The following is a 21,763-nucleotide window of genomic DNA, read 5'->3' as shown; positions in this document are numbered from 1 at the left end:
CCCACTGCCCTGTACAGAGGTGACACCATGGACTTACCCCAACCCAACGCCATGTACAGAGGTGACACCATGGACTTACCCCAACCCACCGCCCTGTACAGAGGTGACACCATGGACTTACCCCAACCCAACGCCATGTACAGAGGGGACACCATGGACTTACCCCAACCCAACACCATGTACAGAGGTGACACCATGGACTTACCCCAACCCACCGCCCTGTACAGAGGTGACACCATGGACTTACCCCAACCCACCGCCCTGTACAGAGGTGACACCATGGACTTACCCCAACCCACCGCCCTGTACAGAGGTGACACCATGGACTTACCCCAACCCACCGCCCTGTACAGAGGTGACACCATGGACTTACCCCAACCCACCGCCCTGTACAGAGGTGACACCATGGACTTACCCCAACCCAACGCCCTGTACAGAGGTGACACCATGGACTTACCCCAACCCACCGCCCTGTACAGAGGTGACACCATGGACTTACCCCAACCCACCGCCCTGTACAGAGGTGACACCATGGACTTACCCCAACCCACCGCCCTGTACAGAGGTGACACCATGGACTTACCCCAACCCACCGCCCTGTACAGAGGTGACACCATGGACTTACCCCAACCCACCGCCCTGTACAGAGGTGACACCATGGACTTACCCCAACCCAGCGCCCTGTACAGAGGTGACACCATGGACTTACCCCAACCCAACACCATGTACAGAGGTGACACCATGGACTTACCCCAACCCAACGCCCTGTACAGAGGTGACACCATGGACTTACCCCAACCCAACGCCATGTACAGAGGGGACACCATGGACTTACCCCAACCCAACACCATGTACAGAGGTGACACCATGGACTTACCCCAACCCAGCGCCCTGTACAGAGGTGACACCATGGACTTACCCCAACCCAACGCCATGTACAGAGGGGACACCATGGACTTACCCCAACCCAACGCCATGTACAGAGGTGACACCATGGACTTACCCCAACCCAGCGCCATGTACAGAGGGGACACCATGGACTTACCCCAACCCAACACCATGTACAGAGGTGACACCATGGACTTACCCCAACCCAACTCCCTGTACAGAGGTGACACCATGGACTTACCCCAACCCAGCGCCATGTACAGAGGTGACACCATGGACTTACCCCAACCCAACTCCCTGTACAGAGGTGACACCATGGACTTACCCCAACACCATGTACAGAGGTGACACCATGGACTTACCCCAACCCAGCGCCCTGTACAGAGGGGACACCATGGACTTACCCCAACCCAGCGCCCTGTACAGAGGTGACACCATGGACTTACCCCAACCCAACGCCATGTACAGAGGTGACACCATGGACTTACCCCAACCCAACGCCCTGTACAGAGGTGACACCATGGACTTACCCCAACCCAACGCCCTGTACAGAGGGGACACCATGGACTTACCCCAACACCATGTACAGAGGTGACACCATGGACTTACCCCAGCCCAGCACCATGTACAGAGGTGACACCATGGACTTACCCCAACCCAGCACCATGTACAGAGGTGACACCATGGACTTACCCCAACCCAACGCCCTGTACAGAGGTGACACCATGGACTTACCCCAACCCAGCGCCATGTACAGAGGTGACACCATGGACTTACCCCAACCCAACGCCCTGTACAGAGGGGACACCATGGACTTACCCCAACCCAACGCCCTGTACAGAGGTGACACCATGGACTTACCCCAACCCAACGCCCTGTACAGAGGTGACACCATGGACTTACCCCAACCCAGCGCCATGTACAGAGGTGACACCATGGACTTACCCCAACCCAACGCCCTGTACAGAGGGGACACCATGGACTTACCCCAACCCAACGCCCTGTACAGAGGTGACACCATGGACTTACCCCAACCCAACGCCCTGTACAGAGGTGACACCATGGACTTACCCCAACCCAGCGCCCTGTACAGAGGTGACACCATGGACTTACCCCAACCCAACACCATGTACAGAGGTGACACCATGGACTTACCCCAACCCAACGCCCTGTACAGAGGTGACACCATGGACTTACCCCAACCCAACGCCATGTACAGAGGGGACACCATGGACTTACCCCAACCCAACACCATGTACAGAGGTGACACCATGGACTTACCCCAACCCAGCGCCCTGTACAGAGGTGACACCATGGACTTACCCCAACCCAACGCCATGTACAGAGGGGACACCATGGACTTACCCCAACCCAACGCCATGTACAGAGGTGACACCATGGACTTACCCCAACCCAGCGCCATGTACAGAGGGGACACCATGGACTTACCCCAACCCAACACCATGTACAGAGGTGACACCATGGACTTACCCCAACCCAACTCCCTGTACAGAGGTGACACCATGGACTTACCCCAACCCAGCGCCATGTACAGAGGTGACACCATGGACTTACCCCAACCCAACTCCCTGTACAGAGGTGACACCATGGACTTACCCCAACACCATGTACAGAGGTGACACCATGGACTTACCCCAACCCAGCGCCCTGTACAGAGGGGACACCATGGACTTACCCCAACCCAGCGCCCTGTACAGAGGTGACACCATGGACTTACCCCAACCCAACGCCATGTACAGAGGTGACACCATGGACTTACCCCAACCCAACGCCCTGTACAGAGGTGACACCATGGACTTACCCCAACCCAACGCCCTGTACAGAGGGGACACCATGGACTTACCCCAACACCATGTACAGAGGTGACACCATGGACTTACCCCAACCCAACGCCCTGTACAGAGGTGACACCATGGACTTACCCCAACCCAGCGCCATGTACAGAGGTGACACCATGGACTTACCCCAACCCAACGCCCTGTACAGAGGGGACACCATGGACTTACCCCAACCCAACGCCCTGTACAGAGGTGACACCATGGACTTACCCCAACCCAACGCCCTGTACAGAGGTGACACCATGGACTTACCCCAACCCAACGCCCTGTACAGAGGGGACACCATGGACTTACCCCAACCCAACGCCCTGTACAGAGGTGACACCATGGACTTACCCCAACCCAGCGCCCTGTACAGAGGGGACACCATGGACTTACCCCAACACCATGTACAGAGGTGACACCATGGACTTACCCCAACCCAACGCCCTGTACAGAGGTGACACCATGGACTTACCCCAACCCAACGCCCTGTACAGAGGTGACACCATGGACTTACCCCAACCCAGCGCCATGTACAGAGGTGACACCATGGACTTACCCCAACCCAACTCCCTGTACAGAGGTGACACCATGGACTTACCCCAACACCATGTACAGAGGGGACACCATGGACTTACCCCAACCCAACGCCCTGTACAGAGGTGACACCATGGACTTACCCCAACCCAGCGCCATGTACAGAGGTGACACCATGGACTTACCCCAACCCAACGCCCTGTACAGAGGGGACACCATGGACTTACCCCAACCCAACGCCCTGTACAGAGGTGACACCATGGACTTACCCCAACCCAACGCCCTGTACAGAGGTGACACCATGGACTTACCCCAACCCAGCGCCATGTACAGAGGTGACACCATGGACTTACCCCAACCCAACGCCCTGTACAGAGGGGACACCATGGACTTACCCCAACCCAACGCCCTGTACAGAGGTGACACCATGGACTTACCCCAACCCAACGCCCTGTACAGAGGTGACACCATGGACTTACCCCAACCCAGCGCCCTGTACAGAGGTGACACCATGGACTTACCCCAACCCAACACCATGTACAGAGGTGACACCATGGACTTACCCCAACCCAACGCCCTGTACAGAGGTGACACCATGGACTTACCCCAACCCAACGCCATGTACAGAGGGGACACCATGGACTTACCCCAACCCAACACCATGTACAGAGGTGACACCATGGACTTACCCCAACCCAGCGCCCTGTACAGAGGTGACACCATGGACTTACCCCAACCCAACGCCATGTACAGAGGGGACACCATGGACTTACCCCAACCCAACGCCATGTACAGAGGTGACACCATGGACTTACCCCAACCCAGCGCCATGTACAGAGGGGACACCATGGACTTACCCCAACCCAACACCATGTACAGAGGTGACACCATGGACTTACCCCAACCCAACTCCCTGTACAGAGGTGACACCATGGACTTACCCCAACCCAGCGCCATGTACAGAGGTGACACCATGGACTTACCCCAACCCAACTCCCTGTACAGAGGTGACACCATGGACTTACCCCAACACCATGTACAGAGGTGACACCATGGACTTACCCCAACCCAGCGCCCTGTACAGAGGGGACACCATGGACTTACCCCAACCCAGCGCCCTGTACAGAGGTGACACCATGGACTTACCCCAACCCAACGCCATGTACAGAGGTGACACCATGGACTTACCCCAACCCAACGCCCTGTACAGAGGTGACACCATGGACTTACCCCAACCCAACGCCCTGTACAGAGGGGACACCATGGACTTACCCCAACACCATGTACAGAGGTGACACCATGGACTTACCCCAACCCAACGCCCTGTACAGAGGTGACACCATGGACTTACCCCAACCCAGCGCCATGTACAGAGGTGACACCATGGACTTACCCCAACCCAACGCCCTGTACAGAGGGGACACCATGGACTTACCCCAACCCAACGCCCTGTACAGAGGTGACACCATGGACTTACCCCAACCCAACGCCCTGTACAGAGGTGACACCATGGACTTACCCCAACCCAACGCCCTGTACAGAGGGGACACCATGGACTTACCCCAACCCAACGCCCTGTACAGAGGTGACACCATGGACTTACCCCAACCCAGCGCCCTGTACAGAGGGGACACCATGGACTTACCCCAACACCATGTACAGAGGTGACACCATGGACTTACCCCAACCCAACGCCCTGTACAGAGGTGACACCATGGACTTACCCCAACCCAACGCCCTGTACAGAGGTGACACCATGGACTTACCCCAACCCAACGCCATGTACAGAGGTGACACCATGGACTTACCCCAACCCAACGCCCTGTACAGAGGTGACACCATGGACTTACCCCAACCCAACGCCCTGTACAGAGGTGACACCATGGACTTACCCCAACCCAACACCCTGTACAGAGGTGACACCATGGACTTACCCCAACCCAACGCCATGTACAGAGGTGACACCATGGACTTACCCCAACCCAACGCCCTGTACAGAGGTGACACCATGGACTTACCCCAACCCAACGCCATGTACAGAGGTGACACCATGGACTTACCCCAACCCAGCGCCATGTACAGAGGTGACACCATGGACTTACCCCAACCCAACACCATGTACAGAGGTGACACCATGGACTAACCCCAGCCCAGCACCATGTACAGAGGTGACACCATGGACTTACCCCAACCCAACACCATGTACAGAGGTGACACCATGGACTTACCCCAACCCAGCACCATGTACAGAGGTGACACCATGGACTTACCCCAACCCAACACCATGTACAGAGGTGACACCATGGACTTACCCCAACCCAGCGCCATGTACAGAGGTGACACCATGGACTTACCCCAACCCAACACCATGTACAGAGGTGACACCATGGACTTACCCCAACCCAGCGCCCTGTACAGGAGGTGACACCATGGACTTACCCCAACCCAACGCCCTGTACAGAGGTGACACCATGGACTTACCCCAACCCAGCGCCATGTACAGAGGTGACACCATGGACTTACCCCAACCCAACGCCCTGTACAGAGGTGACACCATGGACTTACCCCAACACCATGTACAGAGGTGACACCATGGACTTACCCCAACCCAGCGCCCTGTACAGAGGGGACACCATGGACTTACCCCAACCCAGCGCCCTGTACAGAGGTGACACCATGGACTTACCCCAACCCAACGCCATGTACAGAGGTGACACCATGGACTTACCCCAACCCAACGCCCTGTACAGAGGTGACACCATGGACTTACCCCAACCCAACGCCCTGTACAGAGGGGACACCATGGACTTACCCCAACACCATGTACAGAGGTGACACCATGGACTTACCCCAACCCAACGCCCTGTACAGAGGTGACACCATGGACTTACCCCAACCCAGCGCCATGTACAGAGGTGACACCATGGACTTACCCCAACCCAACGCCCTGTACAGAGGGGACACCATGGACTTACCCCAACCCAACGCCCTGTACAGAGGTGACACCATGGACTTACCCCAACCCAACGCCCTGTACAGAGGTGACACCATGGACTTACCCCAACCCAGCGCCATGTACAGAGGGGACACCATGGACTTACCCCAACACCATGTACAGAGGTGACACCATGGACTTACCCCAACCCAGCGCCATGTACAGAGGTGACACCATGGACTTACCCCAACCCAACGCCCTGTACAGAGGTGACACCATGGACTTACCCCAACCCAACGCCATGTACAGAGGTGACACCATGGACTTACCCCAACCCAACGCCCTGTACAGAGGTGACACCATGGACTTACCCCAACCCAACGCCCTGTACAGAGGTGACACCATGGACTTACCCCAACCCAACGCCCTGTACAGAGGTGACACCATGGACTTACCCCAACCCAACGCCCTGTACAGAGGTGACACCATGGACTTACCCCAACCCAGCGCCATGTACAGAGGTGACACCATGGACTTACCCCAACCCAACGCCCTGTACAGAGGTGACACCATGGACTTACCCCAACCCAACGCCATGTACAGAGGTGACACCATGGACTTACCCCAACCCAACGCCATGTACAGAGGTGACACCATGGACTTACCCCAAACCACCGCCATGTACAGAGGTGACACCATGGGCTTACCCCAACCCAACGCCCTGTACAGAGGTGGCACCATGGACTTACCCCAACCCACCGCCATGTACAGAGGTGACACCATGGACTTACCCCAACCCACCGCCATGTACAGAGGTGACACCATGGACTTACCCCAACCCAACGCCCTGTACAGAGGTGACACCATGGACTTACCCCAACCCAACGCCCTGTACAGAGGTGACACCATGGACTTACCCCAACCCACCGCCATGTACAGAGGTGACACCATGGACTTACCCCAACCCAACACCATGTACAGAGGTGACACCATGGACTTACCCTAACCCAGCGCCATGTACAGAGGTGACACCATGGACTTACCCCAACCCAACACCATGTACAGAGGTGACACCATGGACTTACCCCAACCCAGCGCCATGTACAGAGGTGACACCATGGACTTACCCCAACCCAACACCATGTACAGAGGTGACACCATGGACTTACCCCAACCCAACGCCCTGTACAGAGGTGACACCATGGACTTACCCCAACCCAACGCCCTGTACAGAGGTGACACCATGGACTTACCCCAACCCAACGCCCTGTACAGAGGTGACACCATGGACTTACCCCAGCCCAGCACCATGTACAGAGGTGACACCATGGACTTACCCCAACCCAACGCCCTGTACAGAGGTGACACCATGGACTTACCCCAACCCAACGCCCTGTACAGAGGTGACACCATGGACTTACCCCAGCCCAGCACCATGTACAGAGGTGACACCATGGACTTACCCCAACCCAACACCATGTACAGAGGTGACACCATGGACTTACCCCAACCCAGCGCCATGTACAGAGGTGACACCATGGACTTACCCCAACCCAACACCATGTACAGAGGTGACACCATGGACTTACCCCAGCCCAGCGCCATGTACAGAGGTGACACCATGGACTTACCCCAGCCCAGCGCCATGTACCGCAGCAGCACCCCCTCTTCAGAGAAAGACAAGACAACCAGCAGGTTGTGCAGGTACACGCCCTCCACCAATAGCCAGTAGTAATTGGCGGCCACACAATACTGGGTGATGGTCTGAGCAACACGACAGCCAACCAGAGTCTGCAAAGACAGGAGACACCGTGAGGAGCCAATGAGACCGACTGATACAGAATAATGGGTGGGGTCCATCAACACAAGTACAGGAAAGGGGTGGGGCCTGACAGGACTGCTCCCCTCCATACAGGTAAGGGAAGGAGCCTAACAGAACGTGTTTCCATACAGGTGGGAGGGAGGAGCCTGACAGGATCACTCCCCTTCAAACAGGTAAGGGGAGGAGCCTGACAGGACTGCTCCCCTCCATACAGGTAAGGGGAGGAGCCTAACAGGACTGCTCTCCTCCATAGAGGTAAGGGGAGGAGCCTGACAGGACTGATCCCCTCCATACAGGTAAGGGGAGGAGCCTAACAGAACTTCTCTCCATACAGGTGGGAGGGAGGAGCCTGACAGGATCACTCTCCTTCAAACAGGTAAGGGGAGGAGCCTGACAGGACTGCTCTCCTCCATACAGGTAAGGGGAGGAGCCTAACATAATTTCTCTTCAAACAGGTGGGAGGAAGAGAGCCTAACCCCTCCCCTTCATATAGGTAAGAGGCCTGACACAACTTCTCTTCATACAGGTGGGAGGAGGAGCCTGATAGAACCTCTGTCCTCCATACAGGTAAGGGGAGGAGCCTGACAGAACCCCTGTCCTCCATACAGGTAAGGGGAGGAGCCTGACAGAACTTATCTTCATACAAGTGGGGGGGGGGGAAGCCTGACAGGACCCCTCCCCTTCATACAGGTAAGGGGAGGAGCTTGCAGAACTGCTCCCCTCCATACAGGTAAGGGGAAGAGCTTGCAGAACTGCTCCCCTCCATACAGGTAAGGGGAGGAGCTTGCAGAACTGCTCCCCTCCATACAGGTAAGGGGAGGATCCTGACAGGACTTCTCTTCATACAGGTGGGGGGAGGAGCCTGACAGAACCTCTGTCCTCCATACAGGTAAGGGGAGGAGCCTGACAGAACTTCTCTTCTAACAAGTGGGGGGAGAAGCCTGACAGGACCCCTCCCTTTCATACAGGTAAGGGGTGGAGCTTGCAGGATTGCTCCCCTCCATACAGGTAAGGGGAGGAGCCGCCTGACAGAACTTCTCTCCATACAGGTAAGGGGAGGAGCCTGACATAACTTCTCTCCATATAGGTGGGGGAGGAGCCTGATATGACCCCTCCCCTTCATACAGATAAGAGGTGGAGCCTGACAGGACTGCTTCCCTCCATACAGGTAAGGAGAGGTGCCTGACAGAACTTCTCTCCATACAGGTGGGGGGAGGAGCCTGACAGGACCTCTGTCCTCTATAAAGGTAAGGGGAGGAGCTTCTCTCCATACAGGTAAGGGGAGGAGCCTGACAGGACCTCTGTCCTCCATACAGGTAAGGGGAGGAGCTTCTCTCCATGCAGGTAAGGGGAGGAGTCTGACAGGACCTCTGTCCTTTATAAAGGTAAGGGGAGGAGCTTCTCTCCATACAGGTAAGGGGAGGAGCCTGACAGGACCTCTGTCCTCCATACAGGTAAGGGGAGGAGCTTCTCTCCATGCAGGTAAGGGGAGGAGTCTGACAGGACCTCTGTCCTTTATAAAGGTAAGGGGAGGAGTTTCTCTCCATACAGGTCAGGGGAGGAGCCACACCCTGCAGAGATATTAGCTGGTCTCACCCTCTCTCTCAGCAGGGCAGTCATGTCCTCCTGGCCCTGGATCATGCTGTGTTGGTGTATGAGCAGAGCGTCCCGGGACAGCAGAGACACGGCTCGCAGGATGAAAGACACAAACAGGTTACAGTGGATGAGGTTCCGCGTACAGCGCAGGCGCCTGCAACACAAAACGCATAATTACCCCAACCGCCATCTGTCCACCAATCAGCTGCATATGACTCTTGACTTTCCCAACCCACGGGGAGGAATCGGGGAAAAGTCTTCTCCACAGTGTTCAATACTTTCATTTCCTGTATAAATCGGGTCCCAAGAAAGTGCAGTGACAGAAAGAGGCCTCGGGAGCCCTGAACATTGTCCCTCCCCTGAGGACTCTGTGCTGAAGATATTCAGTGTACAAAAAGACTGCAGGATCAGAGAGCATAGTCCCTCCCCTGAGGACTCTGTACTGATGATAAGTGTACAAAATACAAAAGCTGAGGGATCAAAGAGCATAGTCCCTCCCCTGAGGACTTTGTCCTGATGATCAGTGTACAACATACAAAAGCTGAGGGATCAAGGAGTATAGTCCCTCCCCTGAGGACTCTGTACTGATGATCAGTGTACAAAATACAAAAGCTGAGGGATCAAAGAGCATAGTTCCACCCCTGAGGACTCTGTGCTGATGATCAGTGGACAACACACAAAGGCTGCAGGATCAGGAAGCATAGTCCCTCTCCTGAGGACTCTGTACTGATGATCAGTGTACAACATATAAAGCCTGAGGGATCAAGGGGCATAGTCCCTCTCCTGAAGACTTTGTCCTGATGATCAGTGTATAACATACAAAAGCTGAGGGATCAAAGAGCATAGTCCCTCCCCTGAGGACTCTGCGCTGATGATCATTAGACAACACATAAAGGCTTTGGGATGAAGGAGCATAGTCCCTCCCCTGAGGACTCCGTGCAGCTGATAATCAGTGTACAACAGACAAAGGCTGCAGAATCAGAGAGCATTTCCCCCCCTGTGGACTCAACACAATCTATATAACACAATGTACAACGAACCTTCCAATGGAAGCTATCCTTCTCAGGATACATTCTGCTGGGATATCATGCAGATATAATTAGCTACTAATGTTTTGCTGAAACAGGACAAGTACTGGTTGGTGGAACTTTTTAAACATTAAGGCATTTGGTTTGATACTCGATGCAGCTCACAGGATCCTCAGACAGGTAATGAGAAATGGAGGTGGAAGACGTACCTGAGCTGTGTCAGTATACAGAGGGCCACAGTCAGTGCAGCCAGTGAAATGCCGTATCCCACACTGTACATCACCCGCAACTGAGACAGGATCCACGCTTCCCACTGCCGGCAAGGAACAAAGACCATCAATCCCACCATCAGACCATCAATCCCACCACCAGACCATCAATCCCACCATCAGACCATCAATCCCACCATCAGACCATCAATCCCACCACCAGACCATCAATCCCACCATCAGACCATCAATCCCACCACCAGGCCATCAATCCCACCACCAGACCATCAATCCCACCACCAGACCATCAATCCCACCACCAGACCATCAATCCCACCATCAGACCATCAATCCCACCATCAGACCATCAATCCCACCACCAGACCATCAATCCCACCACCAGACCATCAATCCCACCATCAGACCATCAATCCCACCACCAGACCATCAATCCCACCACCAGACCATCAATCCCACCACCAGACCATCAATCCCACCACCAGACCATCAATCCCACCACCAGACCATCAATCCCACCATCAGACCATCAATCCCACCACCAGACCATCAATCCCACCACCAGACCATCAATCCCACCATCAGACCATCAATCCCACCATCAGACCATCAATCCCACCACCAGACCATCAATCCCACCACCAGACCATCAATCCCACCATCAGACCATCAATCCCACCATCAGACCATTAATCCCACCACCAGACCATCAATCCCACCACCAGACCATCAATCCCACCACTGGACCTTCTTCCTTATCATGGAAAATACCAGCAGACTGGATGGAATGCTCTCTATGGAGGTGAGGGTCTCTTACTTGGGATTGCTCCTCCTCTGGGTTGACATTCTCGCACTGTGAGTGGTCTCTCCAGGGCATGTCGGTCTCATCTCTGACCCACTGACCCTCGGCATCGCACCGCCGGAACACAAAACCGTCCTTTACTGCAGATAGAGGAGGACATTAAGTATGGATGGGAAGAGTATGGATGGACAAACTATGGATAGACAGAGTATAGATGGACAGCGTATAGAGGAACAGAGAGTATGAATGGACAGGGTATAATTGGACAGGGTATAATTGGACAGGGTATGGAGGAACAGAGAGTATGGATGGACAGGGTATAATTGGACAGGGTATGGAGGAACAGAGAGTATGGATGGACAGGGTATAATTGGACAGGGTATGGATGGGCAAAGTGTGACAGACCCAACCAGGACAGAGGCTTCTGGAGAGGACTAGGGGAAAGCCTCCTACCCACTGATTATGGCCCATGGAGAGAGCAGATCCTTCTCTAATGATGGACAAAAACCTAATGAACGCTGAGAAAGTGGTTTGGATTACTTCTCTGACAATAAAGCTTCCCCTCTGGAGTGGATGGAAAGGTAATATTAATCTTGTACAGGGTGATGGTCAGAGGGAATATGGCGGCCCTCCTGCAGGCTGGGTTGGAGAGGGAATATGGCGGCCCTCCTGCAGGCTGGGTTGGAGAGGGAATATGGCGGCCCTCCTGCAGGCTGGGTTGGAGAGGGGATATGGCGGCTCTCCTGCAGGCTGGGTTGGAGAGGGAATATGGCGGCCCTCCTGCAGGCTGGGTTGGAGAGGGAATATGGCGGCCCTCCTGCAGGCTGGGTTGGAGAGGGAATATGGCGGCCCTCCTGCAGGCTGGGTTGGAGAGGGAATATGGCGGCTCTCCTGCAGGCTGGGTTGGAGAGGGAATATGGCGGCCCTCCTGCAGGCTGGGTTGGAGAGGGAATATGGCGGCCCTCCTGCAGGCTGGGTTGGAGAGGGAATATGGCGGCCCTCCTGCAGGCTGGGTTGGAGAGGGAATATGGCGGCCCTCCTGCAGGCTGGGTTGGAGAGGGGATATGGCGGCCCTCCTGCAGGCTGGGTTGGAGAGGGAATATGGCGGCCCTCCTGCAGGCTGGGTTGGAGAGGCTCCTTCACTTGAGACATAAATATTTATCAACAAGATCCCTCCAGAGATCTATGACGATAAAATAATTCCACTTTATCAGAGTGCTGGGACATTGTATGTCTTCTGATGTCTTGTCTAGTGGACAGAATACACAAGTTTGTGTCTCTCCCATAGGTATCCCCTGTTGTTTTTGTGTGAGTTTCCAATAAAATCATTCTTTTGGAGTTTATCTCAACATCTTGTGTACGGTGATTAGGCTAAAGGCTGGTATTGGCTCTCTGTCTGCTCGGAAAGGTTTGGAGGGCAGAATAGCACCTAATCAGAGTATAGATGGGCAGAGTATGGATGGGCAGAGTATAGATGGGCAGAGTATAGATGGGCAGAGTATGGATGGGCAGAGTATGGATGGGCAGAGTATAGATGGGCAGAGTATAGATGGGCAGAGTATGGATGGGCAGAGTATAGATGGGCAGAGTATAGATGGGCAGAGTATGGATGGGCAGAGTATAGATGGGCAGAGTATGGATGGACACAGAGTATGGATGGGCAGAGTATGGATGGGCAGAGTATAGATGGGCAGAGTATAGATGGGCAGAGTATGGATGGGCAGAGTATAGATGGGCAGAGTATGGATGGACACAGAGTATGGATGGGCAGAGTATGGATGGGCAGAGTATAGATGGGCAGAGTATGGATGGGCAGAGTATAGATGGGCAGAGTATAGATGGGCAGAGTATGGATGGGCAGAGTATAGATGGGCAGAGTATAGATGGGCAGAGTATGGATGGGCAGAGTATAGATGGGCAGAGTATGGATGGACACAGAGTATGGATGGGCAGAGTATGGATGGGCAGAGTATAGATGGGCAGAGTATGGATGGGCAGAGTATAGATGGGCAGAGTATAGATGGGCAGAGTATAGATGGGCAGAGTATGGATGGACACAGAGTATGGATGGGCAGAGTATGGATGGGCAGAGTATAGATGGGCAGAGTATGGATGGACACAGAGTATGGATGGGCAGAGTATGGATGGGCAGAGTATAGATGGGCAGAGTATAGATGGGCAGAGTATGGATGGGCAGAGTATGGATGGGCAGAGTATAGATGGGCAGAGTATGGATGGGCAGAGTATAGATGGGCAGAGTATAGATGGGCAGAGTATGGATGGGCAGAGTATAGATGGGCAGAGTATAGATGGACACAGAGTATGGATGGGCAGAGTATGGATGGGCAGAGTATAGATGGGCAGAGTATAGATGGGCAGAGTATAGATGGGCAGAGTATGGATAGGCAGAGTATAGATGGACACAGAGTATGGATGGGCAGAGTATGGATGGGCAGAGTATAGATGGGCAGAGTATAGATGGGCAGAGTATGGATGGGCAGAGTATAGATGGGCAGAGTATAGATGGACACAGAGTATGGATAACCTGTGCTGGTCTGGTCACATGACCTCTCACCTTGGGCATACCAGGGCAGGTAGGATGGGCAGGGTTCTGAGTGGGTGGTGTTGGCCGCAGCGTCTCCCCAACACACGTACATGTCGAAGGTGCGGTTGCAGTACACTCCTATTATCAAACAAGAAGATCATCCATCATCAGCCAGGAAGACCCATAGACATGACCAAGGTCTCCTGGTGTTGCCACCCCCACCAGTGTCAACCAGCATACCCCATGTAGAATTATCTCCCACCAGTGTGGCCATTATACCCCATGTAGAGTCACCCCCACCAGTATGGCCATCATACTCCATGTAGAGTCACCCCCACCAGTATGGCCGTCATACCCCATGTAGAGTCACCCCCACCAGTATGGCCGTCATACTCCATGTAGAGTCACCCCCAACACCAGTATGGCCATCATACCCCAGGTAGAGTCACACCCACCAGTATGGCCGTCATACACCATGTAGAGTCACTTCCCACCAGTATGGCAGTCATACCCCATGTAGGGTCACACCCACCAGTATGGCCGTCATACCCCATGTAGAGTCACTTCCCACCAGTATGGCAGTCATACCCCATGTAGGGTCACACCCACCAGTATGGCCATCATACCCCATGTAGGGTCACACCCACCAGTATGGCCGTCATACCCCATGTGGAGTCACACCCACCAGTATGGCCGTCATACACCATGTAGGGTCACACCCACCAGTATGGCCGTCATACTCCATGTAGAGTCACCCCCAACACCAGTATGGCCATCATACCCCAGGTAGAGTCCCACCCACCAGTATGGCCGTCATACCCCATGTAGAGTCACACCCACCAGTATGGCCGCCATACACCATGTAGGGTCACACCCACCAGTATGGCCGTCATACCCCATGTAGAGTCACCTCCCACCAGTATGGCAGTCATACCCCATGTAGAGTCACACCCACCAGTATGGCCGTCATAGCCCATGTAGAGTCGCACCCACCAGTATGGTCGTCATACCCCATGTAGAGTCGCACCCACCAGTATGGCAGTCATACCCTAGGTAGAGTCACACCCACCAGTATCGCCGTCATACCCCATGTAGAGTCACCTCCCACCAGTATGGCCGTCATACCCCATGTAGGGTCACACCCACAGTATGGCCGTCATAGCCCATGTAGAGTCACACCCACCAGTATGGCCGTCATACCCCATGTAGAGTCACACCCACCAGTATGGCCGTCATACCCCATGTAGAGTCACCATGAAGGCAGCTGATCAGAATTCAATGGTAACAAGACAATCAACGAAAACTTGTGTTTAAAAGGGGCTTCCGCCCCACCTATCTGCCCATGGGGAATGGCTTCCATTAATAGATGTAATAATGACGGGCGTCTCACCACTCATTGGAGGATCGGACTGTATCCGGAGCTCACACTCCTCCTGATATCCCTTCCAGGCCTGGACCATCTCGTGTACCGTGTCCGGGTGAACGACCTGCAATGAAGACAGGACTCATAACACTCTTCACCAGGTCTGACCCCGCCCCCTGCCACGCCCCATGCTCATCACCTCCCATGATACTCTTCCAGATCTGGAATAAAATGAAAGATGTAAATTAATCGCTATGACCCCCCTAATACCCCAACATAGAGGCACAAATGTCACCCCAAAATGAGTCTATATGGAGGACACAGGCAGACACCCTACTTCCATGCCCCCAGCCCCCTCCCCCATACATTCTCCAATGTTCCATCATTCATCAAATTCTTCTACTCAGCCAAGAATATTCACCAACAGCCAAAATAATAATCACAGCCAACCAGGGACAATGTCAGTCCATACCTGAGGAGGGGGGGGAGGGGCAGAGCCAGGGACAATGTCAGCCCATACCTGAGGAGGAGGAGGAGGGGGAGGGGCAGAGCCAGGGACAATGTCAGCCCATACCTGAGGAGGAGGAGGAGGGGGAGGGGCAGAGCCAGGGACAATGTCAGCCCATACCTGAGGAGGAGGAGGAGGGGGAGGGGCAGAGCCAGGGACAATGTCAGCCCATACCTGAGGAGGAGGAGGAGGGGGAGGGGCAGAGCCAGGTACAATGTCAGCCCATACCTGAGGAGGAGGAGGAGGAGGGGGAGGGGCAGAGCCAGGTACAATGTCAGCCCATACCTGAGGAGGTGGGGGAGGGGCAGAGCCAGGGACAATGTCAGCCCATACCTGAGGAGGAGGAGGAGGAGGGGGAGGGGCAGAGCCAGGTACAATGTCAGCCCATACCTGAGGAGGTGGGGGAGGGGCAGAGCCAGGGACAATGTCAGTCCATACCTGAGGAGGAGGAGGAGGAGGAGGGGGAGGGGCAGAGCCAGGGACAATGTCAGCCCATACCTGAGGAGGAGGTCACACTGACCAGTACTAAGACCTGAAGAACCATTTCTTACCTCCAGGAGGAACAGAAAAAATACAACCATCTGAGCCAACATCCCGATCCCTCTGTCCTGAATCAGAGCAAAAATATAGAATAATGAGACCTCCACCTATATACTGTCCCGTGTCCTCCATCTATATACCGTCCCGTGTCCTCCATCTATATAGCGTCCCGTGTCCTCCATCTATATAGCGTCCCGTGTCCTCCATCTATATACCGTCCCGTGTCCTCCATCTATATAGCGTCCCGTGTCCTCCATCTATATACCGTCCCGTGTCCTCCATCTATAAGCCGCCCCATGTTCTCCATCTATATACCATTTATATACCGTCCCGTGTCCTCCATCTATATACCGTCCCATGTCCTCCATCTATATACTGTCCCTTGTCCTCCATCTATATACCGTCCCGTGTCCTCCATCTATAAGCCGCCCCATGTTCTCCATCAATATAACATTTATATACCATCCCGTGTCCTCCATCTATATACCGTCCCTTGTCCTCCATCTATATACCGTCCCATGTCCTCCATCTATATACCGTCCCTTGTCCTCCATTTATATACCGTCCCGTGTCCTCCATCTATATACCATCCCGTGTCCTCCATTTATATACCGTCCCGTGTCCTCCATCTATATAGCGTCCCGTGTCCTCCATTTATAAGCCGCTCCATGTTCTCCATCTATATACCATTTATATACCGTCCCATGTCCTCCATCTATATACCGTCCCGTGTCCTCCATCTATATACCGTCCCGTGTCCTCCATCTATATAGCGTCCCGTGTCCTCCATTTATAAGCCGCTCCATGTTCTCCATCTATATACCATTTATATACCGTCCCATGTCCTCCATCTATATACCGTCCCGTGTCCTCCATCTATATACCGTCCCGTGTCCTCCATCTATATACCGCCCCGTGTCCTCCATCTATATTCTGTCCCTTGTCTTCCATCTATATATCATCCCGTGTCCTCCATCTATATACCGTCCCTTGTCCTCCATTTATATACCGTCCCATGTCCTCCATCTATATACTGTCCCTTGTCCTCCATCTATATACCGTCCCGTGTCCTCCATCTATAAGCCGCCCCATGTTCTCCATCAATATACCATTTATATACCATCCCGTGTCCTCCATCTATATACCGTCCCTTGTCCTCCATCTATATACCGTCCCATGTCCTCCATCTATATACCGTCCCTTGTCCTCCATTTATATACCGTCCCGTGTCCTCCATCTATATACCATCCCGTGTCCTCCATTTATATACCGTCCCGTGTCCTCCATCTATATAGCGTCCCGTGTCCTCCATTTATAAGCCGCTCCATGTTCTCCATCTATATACCATTTATATACCGTCCCATGTCCTCCATCTATATACCGTCCCGTGTCCTCCATCTATATACCGTCCCGTGTCCTCCATCTATATAGCGTCCCGTGTCCTCCATTTATAAGCCGCTCCATGTTCTCCATCTATATACCATTTATATACCGTCCCATGTCCTCCATCTATATACCGTCCCGTGTCCTCCATCTATATACCGTCCCGTGTCCTCCATCTATATACCGCCCCGTGTCCTCCATCTATATTCTGTCCCTTGTCTTCCATCTATATATCATCCCGTGTCCTCCATCTATATACCGTCCCTTGTCCTCCATTTATATACCGTCCCTTGTCCTCCATTTATATACCATCCCTTGTCCTCCATTTATATACCGTCCCGTGTCCTCCATCTATATACTGTCCCTTGTCCTTCATCTATATACCGTCCCTTGTCCTCCATCTATATACCGTCCCTTATCCTCCATCTATATACCTTCCCTTATCCTCCATCTATATACCTTCCCTTGTCCTCCATCTATATACCGTCCCTTGTCCTCCATCTATATACCGTCCCTTGTCCTCCATCTATATACCGTCCCTTATCCTCCATCTATATACCGTCCCTTATCCTCCATCTATATACCTTCCCTTGTCCTCCATCTATATACCATCCCTTGTCCTCCATCTATATACCATCCCTTGTCCTCCATCTATATACCGTCCCTTGTCGTCCATCTATATACCATCCCTTGTCCTCCATCTATATACCATCCCTTGTCCTCCATCTATATACCGTCCCTTGTCCTCCATCTATATACCGTCCCTTGTCCTCCATCTATATACCGTCCCGTGTCCTCCATCTATATACCGTCCCTTGTCCTCCATTTATATACCGTCCCGTGTCCTCCATTTATATACCGTCCCGTGTCCTCCATCTATATAGCGTCCCGTGTCCTCCATCTATAAGCCGCTCCATGTTCTCCATCTATATACCGTCCCGTGTCCTCCATCTATATACCGTCCCATGTCCTCCATCTATATACCGTCCCGTGTCCTCCATCTATATACCGTCCCGTGTCCTCCATCTATATACCGCCCCGTGTCCTCCATCTATATACTGTCCCTTGTCTTCCATCTATATATCATCCCGTGTCCTCCATCTATATACCGTCCCTTGTCCTCCATTTATATACCGTCCCTTGTCCTCCATTTATATACCGTCCCTTGTCCTCCATTTATATACCGTCCCGTGTCCTCCATCTATATACTGTCCCTTGTCCTCCATCTATATACCGTCCCTTATCCTCCATCTATATACCTTCCCTTATCCTCCATCTATATACCTTCCCTTGTCCTCCATCTATATACCGTCCCTTGTCCTCCATCTATATACCGTCCCTTGTCCTCCATCTATATACCATCCCTTGTCCTCCATCTATATACCGTCCCTTGTCCTCCATCTATATACCATCCCTTGTCCTCCATCTATATACCGTCCCTTGTCCTCCATCTATATACCGTCCCTTGTCCTCCATCTATATACCATCCCTTGTCCTCCATCTATATACCGTCCCTTGTCCTCCATCTATATACCGTCCCTTGTCCTCCATCTATATACCATCCCTTGTCCTCCATCTATATACCGTCCCTTGTCCTCCATCTATATACCATCCCTTGTCCTCCATCTATATACCATCCCTTGTCCTCCATCTATATACCGTCCCTTGTCCTCCATCTATATACCATCCCTTGTCCTCCATCTATATCAACAGACGAAAAACAAGTGATGGACTGCAGCACTCTTCAGAAGACCGCTGACTTTTATTGGAAAATCACATCACAGCTCAACAAACACAGCGAACAATGAAAAATTGCTGACGTTTCGCACTAACTGTAGCTATGAATAAGCACTACTGTTAGTGCGAAACGTCAGCAATTTTTCATTGTTCGCTGTGATGTGATTTTCCAATAAAAGTCAGCGGTCTTCTGAAGAGTGCTGCAGTCCATCGCTTGTTTTTCATCTGTTGCTAGTGGTAATAGCCGGCACCTGTGGCTTCCCATCCGAAGAGACAGTTTACAGCCTGCATGTGCGCTCCTGGAGCGGTGAGATCCCTTCTCCTCCATCTATATACCGCCTCGTGTCCTCCATCTATATACCGTCCCTTGTCCTCCATCTATATACCATCCCTTGTCCTCCACCTATATACCGTCCCTTGTCCTCCATCTATATACCATCCCTTGTCCTCCACCTATATACCGTCCCTTGTCCTCCATCTATATACCATCCCTTGTCCTCCACCTATATACCGTCCCTTGTCCTCCATCTATATACCGTCCCTTGTCCTCCATCTATATACCGTCCCTTGTCCTCCATCTATATACCATCCCTTGTCCTCCATCTATATACCATCCCTTGTCCTCCACCTATATACCGTCCCTTGTCCTCCATCTATATACCATCCCTTGTCCTCCATCTATATACCATCCCTTGTCCTCCATCTATATACCATCCCTTGTCCTCCACCTATATACCGTCCCTTGTCCACCATCTATATACCATCCCTTGTCCTCCACCTATATACCGTCCCGTGTCCTCCATCTATATACCATCCCTTGTCCTCCACCTATATACTGTCCCTTGTCCTCCATCTATATATAGGGTATATTGAGAACACAGTGTACATAGAGAGCACAGTGTATATAGAGAGCACAGTGTACAGATATAGAAAGCACAGTGTATATAGAGAGCACAGTGTATATTGAGAGCACAGGGTATATAGAGAGCACAGTGTATATAGAGAGCACAGTGTATATAGAGAGCACAGGGTATATAGAGAGCACAGTGTATATAGAGAGCAAAGTGTACAGATATAGAGAGCACAGTGTACAGATATAGAGAGCACAGTGTATATAGAGAGCACAGTGTACAGATATAGAGAGCACAGTGTATATAGAGAGCACAGTGTACAGATATAGAAAGCACAGGGTATATAGAGAGCACAGTGTACAGATATAGAGAGCACAGTGTATATAGAGAGCACAGTGTATATAGAGAGCACAGTGTACAGATATAGAGAGCACAGTGTATATTGAGAGCACAGTGTATATAGAGAGCACAGTGTACAGATATAGAAAGCACAGTGCATATAGAGAGCACAGTGTATATAGAGAGCACAGTGCATATAGAGAGCACAGTGCATATAGAGAGCACAGTGTATATAGAGAGCACAGTGTACAGATATAGAAAGCACAGTGCATATAGAGAGCACAGTGTATATAGAGAGCACAGTGCATATAGAGAGCACAGTGCATATAGAGAGCACAGTGTACAGATATAGAGAGCACAGTGTATATAGAGAGCACAGTGTACAGATATAGAGAGCACAGTGTATATAGAGAGCACAGTGTATATTGAGAGCACAGTGTATATAGAGAGCACAGTGTACAGATATAGAGAGCGCAGTGTATATAGAGAGCACAGTGTATATAGAGAGCACAGTGTATATAGAGAGCACAGTGTACAGATATAGAAAGCACAGTGCATATAGAGAGCACAGTGTATATAGAGAGCACAGTGTATATAGAGAGCACAGTGCATATAGAGAGCACAGTGTATATAGAGAGCACAGTGCATATAGAGAGCACAGTGCATATAGAGAGCACAGTGTATATAGAGAGCACAGTGTACAGATATAGAGAGCACAGTGCATATAGAGAGCACAGTGTATATAGAGAGCACAGTGTATATAGAGAGCAAAGTGTACAGATATAGAGAGCGCAGTGTATATAGAGAGCACAGTGTACAGA

The 21,763-nt window shown here is 52.4% G+C and overlaps 1 protein-coding gene across 1 annotated transcript in view; it reads right to left on the bottom strand.

Annotated features, from left to right (window-relative positions):
- The window catches only part of GIPR (gastric inhibitory polypeptide receptor), a 36,447-nt gene that overhangs the window by 13,602 nt on the left and 1,082 nt on the right, over positions 1–21,763 (bottom strand). The window contains exons 2-8 of the mRNA XM_077463206.1: positions 16,644–16,700; positions 15,612–15,708; positions 14,252–14,359; positions 11,692–11,816; positions 10,857–10,960; positions 9,620–9,773; positions 7,833–7,992 (exon numbers count right to left, since the gene is read on the bottom strand). Of these exons, the coding sequence (XP_077319332.1) occupies positions 7,833–7,992; positions 9,620–9,773; positions 10,857–10,960; positions 11,692–11,816; positions 14,252–14,359; positions 15,612–15,708; positions 16,644–16,685 (790 nt within the window). The 5' untranslated portion in view covers positions 16,686–16,700. The remainder of the gene's footprint in view (positions 1–7,832; positions 7,993–9,619; positions 9,774–10,856; positions 10,961–11,691; positions 11,817–14,251; positions 14,360–15,611; positions 15,709–16,643; positions 16,701–21,763) is intronic.

Source organism: Lithobates pipiens, unplaced genomic scaffold, assembly GCF_037356315.1.
Source record: "Lithobates pipiens isolate NorthernLeopardFrog02 unplaced genomic scaffold, aLitPip1_a1.2 Scaffold_3, whole genome shotgun sequence".
In the NCBI taxonomy this organism is placed as follows: Eukaryota; Metazoa; Chordata; class Amphibia; order Anura; family Ranidae; genus Lithobates; species Lithobates pipiens.
This window is presented reverse-complemented; position numbering and strand designations above follow the sequence as displayed.